Here is a 15,128-nt window from a genome sequence, read left to right as displayed (position 1 = left end):
TGGAGATGTCTCCCATCCTACAATGGGCAGCAGGGTATGTTCCAGCCACATCTGCTGTACCCCTTCCAAGTGTTCAATACTGGTAGGCAGGTTATCTCAGCCATCAGTCACTGGATCAGGGGGATAAGTACCTGCACTTTCCATCAGCTTTGTCTTTACTGGGGACTCCGGTTGTGGATCTTCTGGCCCTTGGCCTCAGCTGGGGGTTCTGAGGTTCGTGGCAAGATAGCTGGATCTTCTGGCAGATGCAATGACTGCGCTGGTGGCTCTGTGGGATCGGTACAATTTCATCCAAGCCTCTCTACCCCTTTGGCTGGTTCCTCAACTGCTACGTGTATAGAAGCCGAAGGAAATACTGGTGACTACGGACTGGCGTTGCCATCCATGATACGCAAATGTGGTGTGGTTTGTGGGAAATGCTTCCTGATGGCTGTCTCTTCTGGAAGACCTTATTTCCCAGGGGCCAGTTTTTTTTTTCCCCAGCCTCACCCCTGCTGGCTTGGATGGTATGGCTGTTGAAAGCCAGGGTCTGTGGAACAGCGGGGTGTCTGGCTCGATGTTTCCGAATTTGTTAAGGGCTCGTAGTCTACTTCCCAGAAGACTATCATCACACATGGAAAGCTTATATTATGTGGAGCTTGGGGTTCCATCCTCTTCTTGGTGACTTGGGTGTTGGCTTTCCTTCAACATTTGCTTTGAGTATGATCAAAGGTCAGGTATCTGCTTTGGCTGTTTTCTCTATGCCTTTCTCTGGTTCGCACTTTTCTCCAGGGGGTTCATCTTGCGGTGCCCTCCGTGCGCTCCCTGTTGCCCCTGAGGGACCTGCATTTGGTGCTGAGCATTCGGGATATTCCTTTGCTTAAGCTCCTTCAGAAAGTTGTGCTCTTACCTGCTTTGGCTTGGCAGGGCTGGAATGAGCAGCTTGGCCAGTAAGCTCTATCCGATTTTGCTCAGGACAGGTGGTGGCCACCCCCTCCTTTTCTTCCGAAGGTGATGTCATATTTCTACATGAATGGGCGCATTGTCCTTCCTTCTCTGGGTCCTCAGCTGTCACACCCTAAGGAGGTGACTTGCACTCCTTTGATGGGGTTGTGCGCTTCATGTGTACCTTTCTGTGACGTCTGCCTTTCGGAGGTCCGATGCTATCCTTGTGCTCACAGACAGTCCGACGAAGGGCCTGGTGTCCTATTCTGCCATTAATTCCTGTAGGATTTAGCAGACAATTGTTCAGGTGTATGCCATTAAGGGACAGGAACCAACCTTCCTTGGCACAATCCACGAGGGCGGTTAGCGCCTCCTGGGTGTTCTGACTCCAGGCGTCTGTTTCTGGAGCCAGAGAGGTGGTTATTTTTTTTCTGCCTAGTGTCCTACTCCTGTAGGTGGGGTTATAAAACCCTGTTTGGTCATGAATAAAGAAGAAGCTGTGTCCATCATTGAACTCAGAGAAAGGGATTTTACAGTGAGTAACAAATTCCGTTTTCCTGAGGTTTAAACCCTATTCCAGCCCACTCAAAAAACTTTTTACTACTGTTTGTGTCCTTTCACTTTTCAAACTGTAAGTAACACACAACAACTTGACAAAAAAACTTTTCATTAGAGTTGAGCTTTAACTGTTATCAGCACAAGATTGTATGGAGTGAATACACCTTCTAAGTGAGCCTGTGGTCGCCTAATAATTCTAATGGTTATCCAAACAGGTGATACAACAATTGAAAGTGGACAGCATTACTGGGAAGTTAAATCTCAGAAGGACTGCAAATCCTACAGCGTGGGCGTCACATATAAGACACTTGGCAAGTTTGACCAGCTAGGGAAAACCAATATAAGCTGGTGCTTACATGTGAACAACTGGCTACAGGCAACATTTTCTGCAAAGCACAACAACAAGGCAAAAGCCTTGGAAGTAGCAGTACCAGATAAAATAGGTGTATACTGTGACTTCGATGGAGGTAACGTTTTAGCTATTGTGTATGATTTATCACCTTACTACCATATGTTAATATTTTCCTGTCGTGATAGGAATATGTGAGCTGCCATTGCTTATCTCTTTCTTTAAATGATACTTGCCTGTCTGTGACAGACTTAAAGTGTTACTAAACCCAGGACCCTGCATCAACTATATCCTGTCTCCCACAGTACAGAGATCATGGAAATGCAATTATTTTAGTGAATATAAACTGCTAAATACCCTTTCTCATCTGCAGTTAGAGCAGTCTTGTGGCTTCTATCAGTGGTCAACCCAGCACTAGCTAAAGCTTGTAGGAGGAGTTTTCTTTCTGCTCTTGGAGGATGCAGGACCCCTGACCTCTGTCTGACCAGTGCTGATTGGCTGTGTGCTGATCACATGCACTCTCCCAAGAAAAAAAAAACCCTCTAGCAATACACACCAAACTGAGCATATGCAAAATGCCTAAAGTTCAGTCTGTCTTATCAGAAGATAAGAGGTGGTTGCCTGAAAAAGGGGAGGAACAGAGAAGAAGGAATCAAACAATCGTTTTACACAATGCAGAGGATTAACCCCTTAGGTTCCACAGTGAGTATAACAAGCATGCTTTACTGCATATACAGACTGATTTTAATGTTTTGGGTTTAGTAACACTTTAAAATGTATGTAAACTCTGACAATGAACAGCTCATATTTGCTCCCTTTTTGACTGATAGATATACATTTACATTTTTTGGTTATATCTGTTTGATATGTACACAAAATACTTGTTGATCCTAACAGAAATTGTGTGAACTGATAACTCTCTGTACACTCTGCCTGTGCTGCACTCTTATCCATAGCATCATTCTCAGTTATCTCTATGGACTAGAGAACACACCCATGCTGTAAAGAAGAGGAGAGGTGTTTTTGTAGTTAGAACTGGGGAGTGTAAAATCTAGTGCAGCTCTGCATAGAAACCAACCAGCTTCCAGGTTTTCTTGTCAAAGCTTAATTGAACAAGCTGAACGTAGAAGCTGATTGGCTACCATGCACAGCTGCACCAGATTTTTCACTTTCCAGTTTTAGTAAATCAACCTCTTACCGTCCTAGGGTGAAAATAATGATGGTCTTCCGTAGATACTGTACAAAGAGTAAGCATTGTAACTCTAGGACGGGATTATGTCGCTGGCAGGATCACAAGTTAGAAATCAGGGGGGGAAAGCCGGAAGAAAAGAAACATAATGCAGCTAACACATCTAAGGACTAAACTGCAATATGTAACATGTTTATTTTCAGGTTTACATGGAGTTTAACTAAGTCTGAGTCACTGCACAAAAACATTTCTGAGTCAGAATGTGTTATTGGCTCTCAAGTTCTTCACTGTGAATACAGTTTCATGCAAGGCTACAATGATACACTTATGGTGGGAGTGTCACAAAATTCAAGAATACTGGGAGGGCATAGTGAGTATAATTCAGGAAATAACAGGTAAATATTCCTAAGGACCCCGAGACTTGCCTTCTTTTTGGTACAGAGATTTCGGGTTAAAAAATATAAAAAAACTGGATTATTGTATTATCTAAGTGCAGCGAAGGGACTGATACCCAAGTTTTGGAGGAAACAACAGACACCGAAAATAAAGGATTGGGTAGAAAGAGTGGAGAAGATATACAGAATGGAGGAACTTTGCCATATGGAGGAAGATAAAATGGAGGTATTTCGTACAAGTTGGGACAAGTGGGTACAGTTTAAAAAGTCAGAGGCATACCCACAATATGTGAAATAGGGAAAAGAAGGGAAAGGGGATAATTATAGTACAGTACAGTACCAGTAATAGCTAAGGATCAGGATTTCTAGAATTAAGTTAGAAACAATTCAGTACTGTCCGTGATACTTTTTTTATTTGCACTAACATACAGTTTTGAGGACAAGCTTTTGGGGAGTGTCCCCTTCTTCAAGGTCCAAGCAGTACTGTTACAAAGTTTTAGCAGAATGTTAGAAGATATGTGGGGATTGAGAGAAAAAAAAACAAAAAACAGAAAGAAACACAAGCCTAAGGTTGGCCTAGAGATAAGAACAGCAAAGCAAAGACTGGGGGGGGAGCAGCACTCACAGAGGGAGTCATAAATATGTTGGGTAATGGCTGAGGAATCCCATGTCCAAATTAAGGCCGTTATCTCTTGTGTCAAATAGAATTATCATTCTTAGTTCAAAAGTTTTTCTTTCCTGGATGGATTTGAAATTTCCTTTAAGAACTAAAACATTGATGTCTTCCATTGTGTGGTCCGATTGTGCGAAATGGTGTCCCACAGGTGTGCAAAGGTCATCTTCTTTATGTTCCTTGATGGTATGTCTGTGCAGATTCATTCTTGTTTGTAACTTCTGTCCTGTTTCGCCAACATAAGATCCTTTGCTACACTTTCTGCACTGGATAACGTACACAACATTACTGGAGGTGCAGCTGTATGATCCGGAGATATTGAAGATCCCTTTTGAGTGTCTGACACTTTTTGATGGATTGATTTGGTTGCACAGTTTGCAGCATTTTTTATTGCAGGGTTTGCTTCCATTATTTGTGACATCTTGATCAGAAGGAACTTTCCTACTGATTAGTTTATTTCTGAGGTTGGGGAGTTGTCTGAAGGCCAGTATTGGAGATTGCTGGAATATTTCTTTCAGAGTTCCATCCTCTGTTATGATGGGTTGTAAATCTTTGATTATTTTTCTTATCCCTTCTAGTGCTGGGTTGTATTTGGTTATTGGAGGTACACGGTTGTTGTATTTTTCTCTTTGTACTGAAGCAGATTTTCTCTTCGGGTTCTCAAGGCTGTGTTTATGCTGTTGTTGATAGTTTTGTCCTTGTAACCTTTCTTATGGAAGGAGTCTGCTAGTGTCCCAAGATGTGTATCTCTGTCTCTTGGGTCAGAACATATTCGGTGGTATCTAATGGCCTGGCTGTGTATGATGGCACGTTTCGTGTGTTGGGGGTGGAAGCTAGAACTGTGGAGGTAGTTGCATCTGTCAGTGGGTTTCCTGTATATTGAGGTGTGAAGCATATCATCCCTGATGTATACTGTGGTGTCTAGGAAGTTGACGTGTGTGTTTGAGTATTCCATTTTTAGTTTGAGTGATGGATGAAAAGTGTTGATCAATGAGTAAAATTGTTTTAGGTGTTCTTCACCTTCTGTCCATATATTGAAAATATCATCAATATAGCGATAGTATCTGTATGGTTTTTGTTCCATGCTGTTCAAGAATTTTTCCTCCAGGTCAGCCATAAATAAATTGGCATATTGGGGTGCCATTTTACTTCCCATTGCAGTACCCATGCATTGAAGATAGATGTCTTTATTGAAGGCAAAGTAGTTGTGTGTAAGTATGAATTCAATGAGCTGTGTAACATCCTCAGCAGTGTATTTGTGGTTTGGTGAGGATGATAAGGATATGTGACATGCAGCTAATCCATCCTTGTGAGGGATATTACTATACAGGGATACTACACCCATGGTCACTAGAAGTGTATTGGATGGTAATTGCTGTATGTTGTTGATCTTGTTCAGAAAGTCAGTTGTGTCTTGCAGGAAACTAGCAGTATTCATGACTAACGGTTTTAAAAATTTTTCTACAAAGCCTGAGATTTGTTCGGTGAGTGTATTCATACCTGTTATGATGGGTCTGCCTGGATTTCCTGGCTTGTGGATTTTGGGCAGCATGTAGAAGTCCCCGATTTCTGGATGATACGGAATCGCATTTATACGTTCTGAATGTAGGTGGGCTGGAAGTGTTTTAATGAGACCTTTTAATTGTTTTGTAAAGTCATGGGTCGGATCATAATCCAGTTTTTTATAGTAGATGGCATTTTCCAGCTGCCTCTGGCCTTCTTGTATGTGTTTGTATCCATCACAACAACTGCTCCCCCTTTATCCGCTGGTTTGATGGTGATGGCGTGATTATTGTGCAAATCGTGTATAGCCCTTCGCTCTAGTGGTGAAAGATTGTACAGAATTTTCTTTTGCTGGATGGATATCAGGGATGTAGCTCGCAATCTGAAGCTATCAATATAGGTGTCCAGTTTGGGGTTGCGTCCTTGTGGAGGTGTGAAGCAGCTGTTCTTTTTCTTTGTGTAGCACTCCATTGTCCTAGGATTCCTTTCATTACTGTGGAAATATTCTTTGAGCCTTAGTCTCCTGAAGAAATCCTCCATATCTGACAATACTTGTAAATGATCCAATTTGGTGGTTGGGCAGAATGTAAGGCCTTTGGAGAGGATGGTTAATTCTGGTTCAGAAAGTTTATGATTTGACAAGTTGATGATTCCAAGTTCCTCTGTTATATCCACATTTTCAGTCAGGTCAGCACTTACACAAGGGATACCTTGGGATTCCGGATTGGATTCCAGGTCACTGATAGTAGGAAGTATAGATGTTGGGTTGCTTTTATGTTTAGGTTGTATCCAAAAAGTCTGCTCTTGGTGTAGCTTCTGAAGTTTTCTTTGCTTCCCATTCATTGCAAGTTTTTGTATTTTGTCTTTGTAGAGTTTCCAATTCATTCTTGATTTGGTTAATGTTGGTAGGGTCCAATGATGTTAGGGTTTCAAACAAAGACTGCTTTTGTGTCCTGATAGTTACCCTTTTTCCATACAGTTTGTGAATGAGGTTATTCCTTAATCTCTCGCTGGTGCGTCTGCAAAGTCCTTCTGCATAAGGAGAGTTGATTGTATTTACGCAAGGATTTTTAATCCGGAGGCCTTGTGGTATGAGATTCCTCTTTTTGCATCTTGAGAGAAAGAAGATATCACTGTTGATCTGTGTTTCCTTTGTGATTAGGTTGGTTAACTGCTTCTTTATGCGGCTATATGTAGTATCTTCCATTTTGCTTGAGGTGATTGTAGCCGTATTAGTGCACTTGCGACAGAAACAATTGAGTACTGTCAGATACTTTTTTTATTTGCACTAACATACAATTTTGAGGACAAGCTTTCAGGGAGTGTCCTCTTCTTCAAGGTCCAAGCAGTACTGTTACAAAGTTTTAGCAGAATGTTAGAAGATATGTGGGGATTGAGAAAAAAAAAGCAGAAAGAAACACAAGCCTAAGGTTGGCCTAGAGATTAGAACAGCAAAGCAAAGACGGGGGGGGGGGGGGGAGCAGCACTCACAGAGGACCTTGAAGAAGGGGACATACCCCGAAAGCTTGTCCTCAAAATTGTATGTTAGTGCAAATAAAGTATCACGGACATTACTGAATTGTTTCTGTCGTAAGTGCACTAATATGGCTACAATCACCTCAAGTAGAATTAAGTTAAAAATGCGTAATCAAAGGGGAGGGGGGATAGGCAAGGGGAGGAGAAAAAGGTCACAGAGTAAGGTTATTTTTGGGGAGTGTTATGACAGAAATGTGTAATGTATAGTGTCTGTTTTTGTAGCTTTTGTACAGTTAATATGTTGATTTGAAAAACAATAAAATATTTAAATTTAAAAAAAAAAAATCGGGGGGAAAAGCCTGATGAAAAGAAACATAATGCAGCTAACACATCTAAGGACTAAGCTGCAATATAAACATGTTTATTTTCAGGTTTACATGGAATTTAACTAAGTCTGAGTCACTGCACAAAAACATTTCTGAGTAAAGTCAGAATGTGTCATTGGCTCTCAAGTTCTTCACTGTGAATACAGTTTCATGCAAGGCTTAGTGACCAAAAGGATGTAGATATAAACAAAAAAGATCACTAGTGGCCTTTCCAGTACATATTGTATATTGTATTATTATACAGTGTTTATATAGCGCCACAAAGTTTGCTCAGTGCTGTACATTATAGTGGGGGACAGTACATGAGACAATACAGATACAATACAATACACAAAGGGTTCGAGGGCCCTGCTCCTTGGAGCATACAATCTAGGAGGGAGGGGATAGTGGTACAGGAGGAAATGGCTGTGGGGGATGGAGTGGTAGGAGGAGATCGACAGTTAAGTGAGGGCGGGGTAGGTTTCCCTGAAGAGATGGGTTTTCAGGGTGCGCCTAAAGGTGAGGAGGGTAGATGACAGTCTGATGGATTGGGGTAGTGAGTTCCAGTGGATGGGGGAAGACCTGGAGAAGTCCTGGAGTCAAGCATGGGAGGAGGAGACCAGGGAACTGGAGAGTAGGAGGTCTTGTGAGGAGCGAAGAGTACGTGTTGTGTGGTATTTGGATATCAGGTCGGTGAGGTAGTTTGGGGCAGTATTATGAATAGCTTTGTACATCAGTGTTAGTAGTTTGAATTTTATACGTTGGGCAATCAGAAGCCAGTGGAGGGAATGACAGAGGGGGGTGGCGGATACGGAGCAGTTGGTAAGGTGGATGAGTCTGGCCGCTGAGTTCAGGATAGACTGAAGCGTGGAGAGTCTGTGTTGAGGTAGGCCGGTGAGGAGGGAGTTGCAGTAGTCGAGTTGTGAGATAATAAGGGAGTGAATGAGTTGTTTAGTAGTGTCTGGGGTTAGGAACATTTTGGAAATGTTGCGGAGGTGGAGCCTGCATGAATTTGCCAGCGATTGGATATGGGGCTGGAAGGATAGATTGGAGTCTGAAGTGACACCTAGAACTTTAGCTTGCAGGGTGGGACTGATGGTGGCGTTATTGGTCGCGATGGAGAGGTTGGGGGGGGGGGGGGGCACGGGCTGGGGGGAAAACTAGGAGCTCAGTTTTGGAAAGGTTTAATTTGAGGAAGTGGAGTGACATCTAGTCTGATATGTCGTTCAGTAGGCAGGTGATTCGGGCGGAGACTGAAGAGGTGAGGCGAGGGGTAGAGATGTAGATTTGCGTTTCATCGGCGTAGAGGTGGTAGTTGAAGCCGTGGGAGTGTATCAATTGGCCAAGGGAAGAGGTGTAGATGGAGACGAGAAGGGGTTCCGAGAACAGAGCCTTGGGGGACCCCAGCAGAGAGGGGGAGGTGGCAGCGTTATAGGTAACGCTGAAGGAGCACTGGGACAGATAGGAGGAGAGCCGAGTCTCTGATGCCGAGGGAGTGTAGTTTTTTAAGGAGGAGGGGGTGGTCAACTGTGTCGAAGGCCGCGGAGAGGTCGAGGAGTAGGAGGACTGAGTAGTGGCCATTAGCTTTGGCGGTTAGCAGGTCGTTGGTGAGTTTGAGTAGGGTGGTTTCGGTGGAGTGTAGGGGACGGAAACCAGACTGTAGGGGATCAAGGAGGTTGTTGTCGTTGAGGTGGGAGCTTAGGCGATTTTAGACTAAGCGCTCGAGGAGTTTGGATGTAAATGGCAGCAAGGAGATGGATCTAAGGTTGTTCAGGTTGGTGGGGTCCAGGGAGGGTTTTTTGAGTATGGGGGTGATGTGCGCGCGCTTTGGGGGGAGGGGAATGCGCCAGTAGAGAGGGAGAGATTGAAGATGTGGGTGAGGGAGCGTAGGATGGAGGAGGAGGGTGACCGTAGGAGTTGTGTGGGGACAGGGTCAAGGGAGCAGGTGGTGAGGCGGGCTTCGGAGAAGACCTTAGTGACCTCTTCAGAGGTAGCAAGGTCGAAGGAGTGAGTATTGTACAGCCATTTATCAGAATTAGGTTATTAACAAAACAAGTTAGTGAGTATAGCATTAACTCAATTAAACTCCTGAGATATTGATCTGGTCATTTAAGTAGCAGAGGGGGTTGTAAGTCAGTTTCAGCTGCTTTGGTGTTAATAAATTCAACAACAGGTGCACTAGATGACAATGAGATGACCCCCAAACAGGAATGGTTTACAGGTGGAGGCCACTGACATTTTTTTTCTCTACTCATCTTCTCTGACTGTTTTTCACTAGTTTTGCATTTGGCTAGGGCCAGTGTCACTACTGGTAGCATGAAGTGATACCTAGACCCTACAGAGGTTGCACAGGCAGTCCAACTCCTCCAGGATGGTACATCAATACGTGCCATTGCCAGAAGGTTTGCTGTGTCTCCCAGCACAATCTCAAGAGCATGGAGGAGATTCCAGGAGACAGGCAGTAACTCTAGGAGAGCTGGACAGGGCCATAGAAGGTCGTTAACCCATCAGCAGGACCGGTATCTGCTCCATTGTGCAAGGTGGAACAGTATGCGCACTGCCAAAGCCCTACAAAATGACCTCCAGCAGGCCACTGGTGCGAATGTCTCTGTTTCTGATTGTTTGGTCAGACTTTATGAGAGTGGCCTGAGGGCCTGATGTCCTGTAGTGGGCCCATACAGCTCACTATGCTTTTCACAGATTTATTTATTTATTTTGAGGAACTTATATAGCGCCATCAATTTACGCAGCGCTTTACATATTGTACATTCACATCAGTCCCTAATCTTCAAGGGGCGTACAATCTAAGGTCCCTAACTTACATTCATACATACACATACTAGGGCCAATTTAGACTGGAGCCAATTAACCTACCATCATGTCTTTGGAGTGTGGGAGGAAACCAGAGTACCCGGAGGAAAATCACGCAGGCACAGGGAGAACATGCAAACTCCAGGCAGGTGGTGTCATGCCTGGGATTTGAACCAACGACCCTAGTACTGCCGGGCGGAAGTGCTAACCATTTAGACACTGTGCTTCCCGATGAGAGCAGGTTCACCCTGAGCACATGTGACAGACATGAAAGGGACTGGAGAAGCCGTGGAGAATGTTATGCTGCCTGTAACATTGTTCAGCATGACCGTTATGGTGGTGGATCAGTGATGGTCTGGGGAGGCATACCCATGGAGGGACTCACAGATCTCTACAGGCTGGACCATGGCACCCTGATTGCCATTAGGTATCGGGATGACATCCTTGGACCCATTGTCAGACCTTACACTGGTGCAGTGGGTCTTGGATTGCTCTTGGTGCATGACAATGTCTGGCCTCATGTGGCGAGAGTATGAAGGAATTGATACCATTGAATGACCCCCACACTCGCCTGACCTAAATCCAATAGAACACCTCTGGGATATCATGTTTCAGTCCATCCGATGATGCCAGGTTGCACCTCAGACTGTCCAGGAGCTCAGTGATGCCCTGGTCAAGTTCTGGGAGGAAATACCCCAGGACACCATCTGTCGTCTCATTAGGCGCATACCCCGACGTTGTCAGGCATGTATACAAGCATGTGGGGGCCATACAGACTACTGAGTACCATTCTGAGTTGCTGCAATGAAATTTCAGCAAAATGGACAAGCCTGCTACATCATATTTCACTTTGATTTTCGAGGTGTCAGAATTCAGTCCTCTGTAGGTTGATCATTTTCATTTCCTTCAAACGATGGGGCTCCCTTACGTTCCTAACACATTACTCAGTCCATATCTGTATAGATATCCACCATGATATTTTTCCCCATTGAGATCTGATGTGTTTTCAAAGTGTTCCTTAAATTTTTTTGAGCAGTGTAATTACACAAAACTATTAAAGCAAAACTCCAGGCAAGCACCTAAAAGCATAGCAAAAATAAATTTTCAAAGAATTTGTAATTCGATACAGCCAATACTGTGATTTCCATACATTTCCACACAACATGTAGTTCCTGATCAAGCAAGTCATCCTTCTGGTTCAGCAGTGTACCTATGTCACCTCTTCTCCTCTTCATTGGGCATTAAACTGTGAATCAGTATAATCATCTCTGTGTAGTCAACAAGCAGCTGACCCAATATTCAGCAATGTTAAACCAGGACGTAGCACCTAGTAGCGCCCTTACTGACTAGCAGAGGTGTACATATCACAAGAATGGGAAGACAAAATTAATAAGTCCAGTGGTAATTAAAACAGTAAACATGTATTTTAACTGTGTATTTAGTTCTTCACCTGGAGTTCCATTTCAGGAAAGAGCAAACTATATATTACTCTTGCTTTGCCAATACTGTTCTAATATTGTTTGCTAATATAAACTTTTGTTTTTATTTCTTATGTTTTTTTATTAAAAACTATAAAACCAGGACTAGAACTTAAATTGGATTTATTTCACACCAGTATTACTTTTCACAATTTCACTGTATTATTGCCTGTTATTGCAAAGCAGTTATTTCCAATCTGCAACATTTTTTATTTTATTACCTCTCATGGTCTTTAAATTGGTTTTGTTATATTTATTGTTCAGTGGATTTATGCTGTTTACATCAGTAATTATTTTTCTCTTCACAGGTCAACTTTCATTTTATAATTCTGACACAAAGCAATTACTTTATAGTTTTAAAACAAAATTTACGCAGCCAGTTGTTCCTGCATTTATGGTAAGTATAAAACGTAGCATGATTACATTTTTTTTGTTTATTATACACCATCAGAAGAATAATAATTATCCTTGCAACTCCCAAGATAAACCAACAGTTGTAGTTAAAGTGAGTTCAGCATAAAAGATATAAAACTTCCCAAGAACAAACTGTGGCAAGTATAGATACAGTATACACAAATTGGAGTGACAATGCAACAAGTTCTGAAGATTTATGGTGCCTACAGAATTCTTTTGGAAGTTATTTTAGTAGGATAATCAGAAAAGCGCCAAAACCAAAATAATATATAAATAATCAATAATTAAATCAAAATAGCAGCAAACCTAAACCTAAAAATGGTATGAATATTAAATAAATATAGGAATGCGCTAATAATTTAAATAAAAATAACAAAAAAAAAAAGTGTCCATATAATATTGTGTGAAAGTCCAAACACCATATAAATGCCAGCAAATCATGTGGAAATCATAACACCGTGATAAATCCACCACCAGATAAATTAGATGAACTCACCAGAGCTATATGCTGATCAAATTATAAATCAGCATAAGCACTATTGCTCTGGGAGCGATGAATGTAGGGAATATCCAGACTCTAGAAGCAATACTCTGTAGTTGTAGGCAATTTCCAGACTTTAGGAGCAATACTCTGCAGCCAATCGTTCAGCATAGATGGACCCTTTCATATAACCATCGTTTCTCCATATAAATTGGAACCGCACTCAGAAACAAAGAAAGGACATGATGGTGCAGCAAGTTTAAAACCAATTACATTTAATCAAACATGGTAACACTCACAAGGAAGGTGTCCTGACCGACACCAGTTTTCCATACGATTTGCTGGCATTTATATGGTGTTTGGACTTTCACACAATATTATATGGAAGTTATTTTAGTTGTTTTTGTTTTTATAATGGAAGTCTTATGTGAAATGCTGTTAGGTTGTGAGGGAGGATGAATAGCTTGTATGAAAACTATTCTTACATTTTTGTTTTCTCTTGTTCAGTATAGCAAAGTACAGTTACTGTACTCTAGCAGTCAGCTCCCCTCACTGCTCCTACTGATTATGCCAAATGTGGATTTATTAACTGAAACTAGTTGCATTAGATAGGGAAGTAGAGGTAGGCGTTATGGAGGAAATCCAATGGTCTTAATTTAACCCTTTTGCTGCCAGAGCCATTTTTGCATTTTTTGCACACATTTAAAAAATCATTTTAGGCCTGAAGATTGCATAAACCCCCAAAACATTATATATTTTCTGAAAGCAGACACCCTAGAGAATAAAATAATGGTAGGTCCAATTTTTTATGTCACAATGTCATGATCTTACTGCAAAAGTCTAGGAAATGCAAAATTTCAGTAAAAAGTACACAAAAATTATTTTTAAGGCACACTTTCGCAAAAAATTACCCAAGTTTTTTGTAAAATATAAAATATGAGGTTGAATGGAGTAAATAGATACCCAATATGTCAAACCTTAAATTTATGAACACCTGTGAAATGGCGACAAAATTCAGTCCCCTATATTTTCTATAGGTGACGTGATAAGCCCCCAATAGGTCATCAATTTAGTGTTACGGAGGAGGTCTGGTGCTGGAAATATTGCTCTCACTTGAGCGTGCGTAATTTTCATGCGTATGAGCCCAATGTGTTGGTTTTCATTCGCATGTGGGAGGCCTCAAACGTTAATCTTTTACAACTGAAAAAAACATTTTTTACTTAACTTTTTTTCATCACAAAGGGGGCAAAAAGTCTCCTATGTGATGATTTTTGGTGACAGGTTCTCTTTAATGAGTCATCTGTGGTCTAAAAAGACCCTGGATGTCTCCCTTGTGCTTCAATGAATGTAAAGCACATCAGATTGCATTACATTCTTTCCTGGCCATACTGCTTGGGAACACTGACAGGGGGACCCCAGAAATAATGTTTTACAGGTAACTTCCGGGTCAACAACAAGAATGGGAGGAGAGCGGATTTGTGTCCACTCACCTCCCTCCACCCTACCCAACGGCACCCGCAATGCTGGTCTCGCAGATGGGCAAGTGGATCCCGGGATACATGGTAGGGCCCATTACTGGGTGTGTGAAAGCAATCCAGTGCTGCTGGAGGCAGTGGACTGCTTTCATATGGCAGCCAGAAGTCGGCGTGTCAGATTTACACACTGGGAGTATGTGTAAAACCCCCCTCTGTTAGGTGCGTGCAACCTACGCACCTGACAGCGAAAGGGTTAAACAGTAAAGGTGTACATTTGTTATAGTTTAATTCACAACTTAGCTATCCAACACCTTTATCACAAAATATAACTGAATCATTTTGCACAGGTGTCTTCATTGTTAACTAAAAAGTGCAAAATGTGTCTGACATGTTAGAAATTCTTAGCTTTCGTCTTGCCTAGTCTAACACATTTTAGATCAAACAAACCTCAAGAGTAAAGCAGTGCATGTAGGAAAGTTCTTTTTTGCTGAACAGTAAAATATACCTAGTGTACACACAGCACCAGAACAAAGGAAAGGTTTACCAGACAATTGTTGAAACATGTAGTTCAGTGAAATCCAAAAGGTCAATACAGAGGCCTTCAGATGCAAATAAAACCTTTTATTCCATATAGTTTATCTTCAGTCAAGAGCAGGTATATAGTACAACAAATAAATTAGTTCTCACATCTTTACGTTTTGGTATGATACACCTTATAGGGTTTGTGGTACAATGATTTGTTGAAATGTGGTTCCAAAATGACGAGCACCCATATTTTTAAACCAACGCCTCAGGCAAACTAAACCTGTAGAATGGCAATACATGTTAAACCAAGACTGTAGCAGACTGCAAGCACCATATGGAGAAAATAGACCTCCTTCCTGCCTCTCACAACCCCATTACCTGGTTCATGAGTTACAGTTGTGTCCAAAATTATTCAACCCCCACTGAAATTGAGTGTTTTGGCCAGTTTGACATTGCTTTTGATCATTCAGTCATCTTGCTTACATTTACATTAAAGAGGCACTTGTAGGTCA

General features: G+C 42.0%; 1 protein-coding gene across 4 annotated transcripts in view; it reads left to right on the top strand.

The window, feature by feature from the left end:
- Nucleotides 1-15,128, top strand: part of FSD1L (fibronectin type III and SPRY domain containing 1 like) — a 129,599-nt gene that overhangs the window by 100,440 nt on the left and 14,031 nt on the right. For all 4 annotated transcript variants that reach the window (XM_089682618.1, XM_089682616.1, XM_089682615.1 and 1 more), the window contains 2 exons: nt 1,698-1,949; nt 12,030-12,118. In XM_089682618.1, the coding sequence (XP_089538744.1) occupies nt 1,698-1,949; nt 12,030-12,118 (341 nt within the window). The remainder of the gene's footprint in view (nt 1-1,697; nt 1,950-12,029; nt 12,119-15,128) is intronic.

This window comes from Staurois parvus, unplaced genomic scaffold (genome assembly GCF_062004578.1).
Source record: "Staurois parvus isolate SC_StPar_1 unplaced genomic scaffold, SC_StPar_1.0 ptg000292l, whole genome shotgun sequence".
Lineage (NCBI taxonomy): Eukaryota > Metazoa > Chordata > Amphibia > Anura > Ranidae > Staurois > Staurois parvus.
Note: the sequence above shows the minus strand (reverse complement) of the source record. Positions and strands in the feature narration are given on the sequence as shown.